Source organism: Protopterus annectens, chromosome 17.part0 (assembly GCF_019279795.1).
Source record: "Protopterus annectens isolate FY-2018-M chromosome 17.part0, PAN1.0, whole genome shotgun sequence".
Lineage (NCBI taxonomy): Eukaryota > Metazoa > Chordata > Ceratodontiformes > Protopteridae > Protopterus > Protopterus annectens.
The window spans coordinates 706,562,880-706,572,314 of NC_056751.1; the positions used below are offsets into that span (position 1 = coordinate 706,562,880).

The window sequence follows — 9,435 nt, forward strand, 5'->3', positions numbered from 1 at the left end:
CCATGCCAAAAACTGGGCCTCTTATCGCCAACAACCGATGGGTTCTCAACATAGTGTGCCAGGGATACAAATTTTATTTCCACACTCTACCCCAAAAGGGTTCCCAGATTTTTCTTCAAACCAGTGGGCATTGGCACAAAACCAAGTCCATTCCCTGCTCTCCATGAGGGCAATGCAGCCTTTTGCTGCAGACCAGATAGGCCAAGGTTTCTATTCCAGGCTTTTCCTTGTACCCAGAAAATAGGGCATCTGGAACCCAATCCTCGATCTATCAATTCTAAACACCTTCCTGGTGTTACCAAAATTCAAAATGCTCACTCTCCGGCGCAGCTTCTTCCTGTGCTATTCAAGGATGCTTGGTTAGCCACCCTAGACCTAATAGAGGCCTATCTACACATCCCAATCAGGGATTCCTGCAGGAAATATCTGTTTCAGAGCAGGATCTATGCACTTTCAGTTCTCTGCGCCTCCCTTTGGCTTATCCACTGCTCCCAGAGTTTTCACAAAATGCCTGGCTCCAGCCATTGCTTTTTGCAGACAAAGGAATATTCAAATTTACCCCTACTTAGACGACTGCTTGAATCAGGCAGATGGTCAGGAAAAGCTGTTGCAGCACCTGACCTTTGTAAAGCACTTACTGACCTCCCTGGCGTACACTATAAATGAAAAGAAATCCAAACTAGTACCCACTCAAAAAAATTATATTCCTGGGAGCAAGCCTGGACACAGCTTCCCAGACGGCATTCCTTACTCCAGAAAAACAAGCATATCTGACAGGCTACTTCTCTCAACTAGTTACCAGAACCCAGTTATCTGCCAGGAAAATCTTGCAAGCTCTAGGGTTCATGACATCCTGCATTCAACTCATTCCATATGCCAGACTGCATATGAGGAAACTTCAATGGTACCTAAAAATCCTTTGGTGTCAACACTCTCAGGACCTGGAAACTATCATACCTATGATACCCTGTCTTAAGGAAAGATTTTCTTTGGTGAGCAGCAGCATGCAACCACAACAAGGGTCTTCCCTTCTCTCAACCCCATGCCATCCAGACCCTAACCACACACGCATCCGATTATACCTGGGGTGCACACTTGGTTGGCAGGTGCATTCAGGGCCATTGCAGCCCAAATCAAATACATCTGCACATCAACCAAAAAGAGATGCTAGCTGTTCAGCTTGCTTTGACAGCTTTCAGACCCCCTACTCTCCCTGGGGCCTCTACTGATCAAAACAGACAACACAGTGATGTGGTACATCAACAAGCAGGGAGGAACTCGCCCTTATCCCCTCTGCAGGCTCACCATGACCCTTTTGACACATGACTTCAGCCATGCAAATTCACCTGCAAGCCCAATTCCTGCCAGACTCCCAAAGCTTTCTGGCAGACAACTTGAGCAGAATCCTCCTAGACCCACATGAGTGGCAGCTAGACCACAGCACCTTCAACCTTGTAACCCAGAAACGGGGCAACACAAAGGTGTACCTCTTTTCCTCCCACAACAATCACCAGCTCAGCAAATTCTGCACCAGGGAACCTCACAGAAAGGCCTGGAAATTGTATGCCCTATCCTTCCAATGGGTAAACCTCTCTATCTGTGTATTTCCCCCTCTACCTCCACTTAAGGGTACTACTCAAAATAAGAGAGGAAAAACCAAGAGCATTCGTGATTACCCCAGACTGGCCACACCAGCACTGATACCCACTGCTGCACAGTCTGTCACCCCTGCCACCATGGCACCTACCTCGGATCCCAACTCTCCTGACCCAGCAGAATGGAGAATTCATGCATCCACATTTGCAGACCTTGAACCTGGCAGTCTGGCTTATTCCCTGACCTCTTCTTCAGTTGCCAGTCTAGGCAAGTAAGTCCTGGATGTTCTACGTGACGCCAGATGCCCCGGCACTAGAAAATCCTATGCTGACAAGTGGAAAAGGTATTGCACCTGGATCCTGGCTAAAGGAGCTGAAACAGCACAATCCTCCCTACCTCTCATCCTGGATTACCTAGCAGACCTACTACACAGGGGCCTATCCTTCTCTTCTTTTAAAATTCATGCCTCTGCCATCTCTGCTCATTACAGCACAGAGCCAGCTCTCATTTCTCACCCTCTCATCAAACAGTTCCTAAGAGGGGATAACAATTTAAGGCCACCCAGAAGAGCTCCTACCCCAGCTTGGGACCTTAACTTTGTGTTGGAAAAGTGCACACTACCCCCCTTTGAGCCTGTAGCTTCAGCAGAGTTAAAATTTCTCCCTTGGAAAAAGCCTTGCTTCTGGCCATCACTTCAGCTAGAAGAGTTTCAGAGCTACAAGCACTCATGGCAATAAGGCCCTTCATCATTTTTCATGCTGACAGGGTCTCCGTCAGGACTAACCCAACTTTCATGCCTAAAGTGGTATCCACTGTGGCTCTCAACCAATCTGTTCATGTGCCCATCTTTTTCCATAGCGCACAAAACCAGGGGGAAAGGATTCTGCATTTTCTAGATGTGCACAGACAGCTCAGATTCTTCCTGGATAAGACTAAATCTTTTAGGAAAATTGACCAATTGCTAGTCGGCTTTGGGGCAGAGGGCAAGGCCATATCCAAACAAACAATCTCCAAATGGATAGCACACTATCCATTTCTGCTACAAATACAGGAAACCGCACCCTAAGGGGGTCAGGACACATTCCACCAGGGCAACCTCCACCTCTGCAGCTTTTCTCAGAGGGATCCCTACCAGGAACATCCTGGAGGCTGCAACATGGAGTTCTGTTCATACCTTCACCAAGCATTACCACCTGCCTGTCTTCAAATCCAGCGCAGTGTTGCAGGGCATCCTAGCCAGCCCCCAGTCTTCTTGAGTGCCTCCACCCTTTTCTTCAGCTTTGGGAGTCAACCCAAGTGTGATGCAACAGTGAAACATGGTACAGTTGTGTACTCCTACCATAAATGTAGATGTTAGTGTTTTCACTGTTGCAGTCCTGGTTTCCCACCCTCCATCCTCTCTCTCTCTCTGTCTCTCTCTCTCTCTCTACAGGGATTTATGGTGTTTACTTTCTACTGGTGGTGTTCTTCCACCATAACCTAGCTCCCTATTTGAGGGCTCTGACATTTGGGGCAAGAAAACTGATGTAATGGTGTTGGCTGCCTGATTTTATACCACTGACGACCTGACGTCAGTCCTGGAGCGACAGCAACCGACGCAGAAATACTAAGCCTCTGGTATTTGGGCCAACTGAGGGCTACCCCCCGCCGAGATAACCAGTGTGTGATGACTATAACAGTGAATACACTATAACATCTGCATTTATGGTAAGTGTACACAACTGTACTTTCTCCCTTCTTTTGGAAATGGTCAGGGGCAGTTGCAACAAGTTTCCTCACAGAATTGATCTACTCCATACAAGCACAGAGATGATTGATACACCCTGACCTCAATCAACTTCAGCTTGACTGCCTGGATGGTATGGTTTTAATTGCCTTTAGGCACCTGTTTACTGAGGATGTGCAGCAGGTAATAATGGAGGCAAGAAAGCTTGCAATTAGGAAACCATATAGGATTAAATCAACAACCTAACCAGCATCCATCCAGGGCTAGTTGCTCTCTAATTTTACAATATATGTGTGGATTACTGTCCAATGACCTATCTTCCTCCACCGTTCGGGTTCATTTATTGGCCATTTCAGCATGTCTGCCCATGAATTCTCTTTTCTATGCATTCTCACATCAAAGTGTTTTTAAAATTTGCATAAGAGTCATCCAAGAAAACCCGTGGCCTCTTCTTGCTCAGTTTGAAACAACTGAACTGGATGACTTGAGGTTTTTGACATGGAAAACAGTTTTAACTAATTGCTTTGATCCCTATAAGAAGGGGATCTGAGTTGCAAGCTCTTATGTTGAAACAGCCCTATCTTTTTTCCGCAGAGGCAGGGTTTCTTTGAGAATGAATCCTTCTTTTATGCTTAAAGTTGTATCCAAGTTGACTTTTAAGCCAAACTATTCATCTTTCCATTTTCTTTCCTCAACCTAAAAATGACAGAGCAAGGATATTCCATACTTTAGAAGTCCTTGGAGAACTTCAGTATTATCTTGATGGAACTAATCTTTCACATCTTTAGATCGATCAGTTGTTCGTTTCTTGTGAAGGTAAGAAGGGACAGCTTGTGTCAAAACAAACCATTTCTAAATTGTCCAAGGCTGTTACCTTTTGTTATACTCAAGCAGCAAAACTGTTCCAGGCAGGGTCAAGGCCACCTCTTCCGGTGACTTGGCTTAATCTAATGGTTGGATTCTAGAAGCAGCAGCTTGGTCTTCTGTATATATATCTTTAGAAGACATTAAAAGATTGATGCATTCTGTAGGCCCAGATCAGGCTTTGCTAGGACCATTCTCTATGGTCTTCTGGACCATTCTCCTTCCAAATGTAGTAAGTTAGGGTACTCTACCCGTATAGCTAAGGCTGCTGCAACAGTGATCAGTATGATGAACATAGTACAGTTGTGTAAGGAAAAAAGTAATTGAAAATTGTATTGATTTAATAATAATTCAGAATGAAATTTGTGTAAATTATTACTGTGGTGGAAATGTTTATTCTTCTGAACTTTGCCTAATGGAACATCTTGCTTGTCTTTTTGTTTCAGCTTGGTCCATGGCTAGCCGTGGAGATTCCTGACCTGATCGCTAAAGGCTTGATTGAGTACAAAGATTCACAGACAAAGACTGCCTAAAGAGGGAGACGTGCACTTAGCATTTAATAATGGTCATCAACACTTTTGGCAGGATTGGAAATATGATTGGCAAAAAAAGAACCAAATAAATCACAGTCCTCTTCATAAGTACCATCTTCTGCCATAGCAGTCTCCTCAAAAGTAGATTACTAGGAAGACTTTTCTCCTTGATGTAAATGAAGGGTGACTGGAGTGGAAGGGAGCAGTTTAATAAAGAGAGAAAGAACTCCAGCTTTTCTCATTCAAGTGGTAGCCAGTTTTGACTTTTTAGTTTCAGTTTCTGACCTATATTATACTGCAGAGTATAAACAGCAGGAACACACACGCGCACAATCACACTGGTTTTCTGAACTAGTTCCAAGTTGTCACAGTTTGGGTGTATCAATGTTTATAAGGTGAAACACTTTATAGGAAGGAGGTGATTGCTTTGTCCCCTTTCAGCTCCTGTACTTTCCTCCAGCTGCAGATTCATTGGTTGCTTACATGACGCACTGATTTTTGCTGGTTAATGTGAAGTGAAAGTGAATGACTCAGTATATTTCTAAACTCCCGTGTTGCCCATTTCTGTGTTCAGCTGGAGCAGTGAGACACTTGTTCCCTCACATGTGCAGGTTTTTATAGTAATATGCACAGCAGAGGTTGGAGTACCTTTTTCTGGCTCTTGAATCTCTGTCCCTCGGTAGAAGACGCAAAAACACCATATCTGGTATCCATTTTACATACCATGTATTTTGTTTTATAAAACTTGCCCCAGTAGATCAGAACCTTGAAGTATTTTCCACTCCAGACCTGAGTTTTACTCTCTGTGTTTCATGGTGACTGAAGAATCCTTTATGCCTGAAACTGTAAAAATAAATTTATTTAAAAATTTTGAAAGACAGTAAATTGATGTAAACTTGTTGAAAGACACAGTGTATTTGGCCTGACTCTAATAATCTCAGTGATGATATTCTGTGTTCTGGTTTTCATCTTTCGAACCTTTAATACAAGCAGAATGATAAAAGGCTGCTATTTCCGCCTAACAAGAATAAACCATGAGGGCAATTGTTATGCTTTAGCTTTTTCTCTGTATGCATTATCTGTTTCTGCTTATCAGATTCTCAGGCTTTGAAATTAGTACCCTCAACATCTTCAGAAGTTGTCAGCTGTGTGTGTTTTTTGGCATAACGTCATTTACACACATGATTTTTATGTCACGTTTCTGTGTATTAGGATTTAGTTTCAAGGGGCAATCCTTGGTGGATCCTTGATAAGAAACATTTTGTCTAAATCAAAATTCAGCATGTTCTGTAAAATACCCACTTTCTATGCTGTTTGCTGCCTGTGGTAATCTATGCAGTGATACAGCATGCTGGAAATCTAACTGTACATGCATTCTCAGAGCCTGCCAGTCTTTTTTTTTTGTTTGCCAGTTGCACAGTTTAGAATGCAGTCCTTGCTGTTTTTGGAAAGTCTTATATTTGTACACCCGAGCAACATATTCAGTGCATATACGGCTGTCATATTATGAGCCAAGAGCTGTCCCAGAATTCATTGTACACTGTAGGGAAAGAACACACTATTGACAACTGCTTTGCCACATTTAACTTGATGTTCAAATTACCCTAAACAAGAGTAATTACTGATTTGATAGTTAGCTATTGAATACTCTGCATGTTGTCATCTCAGCATGATAGCTATCTTAGCACTGTAGCTAAAATCCTCTTTAAACCCAATATCTTTCTACTGGGGAGCTTCAGCTATCCATCAATAAATTAGCTGACCTACATAACCAATGTTGGCATGCCCAACACTTTCTTGACATATAAATGCTAACTTGTACAAATAAGTTTACCATCCTACTAGGGGTCTTCATCACAGATTTGGTCACTTCTTGCACACCTCCACATGTATCATGTCACTTCAAGTCAGACAATAAGTGAGAGATCTTTTTCTTTAAAAATAGTGGTACTTCCCTTGCAAGTACATCTGTCCTTGGGGACTTACCAGAAATAAGCCTTCAGTTATTTCATGACCTAAATGAATTATGTTGTAATCCTGTTTCAATAATAAAACCACTGCCTATGCGTCTAACCTCTATTTCCACTTAAATATTTGTATATGTGAAATGGAGTTAGTCTATTACCCAGTTTAATTACAGCCTAGACCAGTGGATGGGGAACAGGAAATTTACACTGGGCCTGGTACCCATATCCCTTATGGAAAGAGGTAGCTGATAAATGCCTGGCACTCAATGTCCTATTTGGATACAGGACTTCATTATTCTTTGGGAAAACTTGGCTTGGCTTAGAGAGGCCCCCTGGGTTGTTAGCATAGTAAAAATCTATGACCCTGTTAATAAGGCAATCCCTATCTGCACCAAATGTAATGAAAATTTTAAAATAGTAGAGTACAAAATTTAATTAATGCTTGTAAGTCTGATTCTGTGTGCTTTAAGAACACTGTTAAGTAAACTAGTAAAGAGCTGAAAAGAACCATTACGAAGCTCAAAGTTTAATGTGACCCCAAAAGAGCTACTAAAAAAATACAAATCTTTCTTTAAATGTCAGAAAGTTCAGAACTTACACCCAACAATGGTAACAGTTAATCCACAATAATACTGCCCACTCAGACCCAAACAGAAACAGAATTGCTGCAAAGTTTACTCCATCCATAGTTCCACAGATTCCTCGGGCACAACTGTCCCCTCCCCCCTTAATTACTATGGAAAAAGTCCTATCAGCCCTCTAAACTGTTAAGAACACCTTGTCTATGAACCCAGATAACATACTGTTTTGCCTTATTATTGGTACCAAATATGACTTGGCTGAACCCCTACTTAACTTCTTTAGTCTAAGCCTCCACTGGTTACCTTGCTGAAGTATGTAAAACTGCCATTGTAATGTCTGCACAAGGGTGTTTTAACAACAGATCCTGAGAACTATAAACCCATCAGTCTGACTAGTCTCGTATGTCAAGCAGTCGAATAGATCTTGGACCACATTAATCTGGACATTGAAATTCTGGACCCTGATCAGTTTGGCTTTGTCAAAAGAAGGTCATGCCTCATTTTTCCTTCCATTAATTTGGGAAAAAAATTGCCAAAGCAGTAGATAGTGGATGCACATTAAATACAGCATTTCTGGACCTGGCCAAGGACTTTGACACTATTCTTGATGCTGGCATTATTGACAAACGTGTAAATCTGAATATTATTATGTTGTACAATGGATTGCCAACAGGCTGTTTAACAGAACCCATGTGGCTAGAGTTGCAAATGACACTTGTGAAAGCAAAGAAGTTACCAGTGGTGCTCCACAGGGCTTAGTGGTCAGCCTTCCTATTTGTCATGCTTCTCAGACCTTCAGACTAACACTCCTGGCCTATGGTTATTTAAGTTTGCAGGCTGCTGTAAATTGGGAGTTATTTGATCTTCCACTGATTCGCATCTGATCCAGTTTAGGTTAGACCATGTTAACAATTTGTGCAAGGCAGACATTCATAAAATACATCTAGACGTGAGACACTTTTGAAACCTATCCAGTGTTCAGCCAACCTTCCCAAACTCTGCAGGTCATGTGCTCACCACTTAGTAACTAGGACTGTGGTCTGAATAATTTCACAGCTTTCGTTGAGGATAAAGTGGCTGGGGAGGTTGGAGGTTGGCATAGCTCTCAACGTTCCTTTCCAGAGGTAGGGACAAAGCAACAAATAATCAGGCAAAAGGACCAAAGTTAGGGGCACATTTTAAAAGCTGATACAGCAGTGTGTCTCACAATTTACAGTTTTAGGAGGGATGGAGCAAAAGTCTGATCAATAATTATGAGCATTACTCCAAAATGTGTACATTTGCTATGCTGGGAGGTGTGCCCTTAGCTCCCACCCTGAGAGGGGGTATATACAGAGATTCTTGTGCTACCCTGTCCCAAGATGAATAGCTGTACCCTATTGCTAATCTTCTTGATCCTAGTGTATGGTCTCCTCAGTCGTTGGATCCATGATTTCTGTAACATAGAACAAAAGATTTTTGGAGGGTTTACTAAGTCCTCTAAGTTTTATGCTTTCAAACCTGGACATCAGTTTGACCATTACACAACTTGAGAGTTCATCTTGATGAGCGTTCCACTTCTCAGTTTGAAATCACTAATGTCTAACAAATCAGTCATGGTTTTGCATAGAGAAATCCTTGCTACCTGAATTTTCTATATGCATACTGACAGTAATTTCCTGCGTTTGGGTTTTTTCTCTTTACAGTTGTGCAGCTGTATAGTTGGCCTTTTTAAATAAAGGGGAGTAGGAGTCTTACTCTTGCCAGTTTTCCCCCCTCTTTGAGCTGAAGCCTTAACCAGTTTTTTTTTTTCTGGTCTGATTGAAGCTTTGTCCCATCTCAACTCAACAGGGCATACTGGAACTGAGCTCTAGTCATGTGGGCAGAGTGTCCACTCGAAGGGTTAGTGTGAAGCCAGCACCAGGCTTGGCACAAGCTTCTATTAATGTGCATTATTTATGGCTAGCTTCTGATTAAATGCCATTTCTCGATCCCCCGACATCCACTGCTAGTCTGTGTTTACATTTGTGTAATTCCACTTGTAATCTCATGTCTTTAAGTAGTAGTTGAAATGATGAAGTCACATTATGCAGATCCTCTTCTTAATAAAATCCCAAGAACATTTCCTGTACGATCAATAAGTACAGTGAGATGTCCTTCTATATATCACTCTTGCCATTCCCTTTGAG

The 9,435-nt window shown here is 42.2% G+C and overlaps 1 protein-coding gene across 1 annotated transcript in view; it reads left to right on the forward strand.

The window, feature by feature from the left end:
* The window catches only part of UFC1 (ubiquitin-fold modifier conjugating enzyme 1), a 163,160-nt gene extending 157,384 nt beyond the window's left edge, over positions 1 to 5,776 (forward strand). The window contains exon 6 of the mRNA XM_044059128.1: positions 4,633 to 5,776. Coding sequence (XP_043915063.1) covers positions 4,633 to 4,719 — 87 coding nt within the window. The 3' untranslated portion in view covers positions 4,720 to 5,776. The remainder of the gene's footprint in view (positions 1 to 4,632) is intronic.
* Positions 5,777 to 9,435: the final 3,659 nt, after the last annotated feature.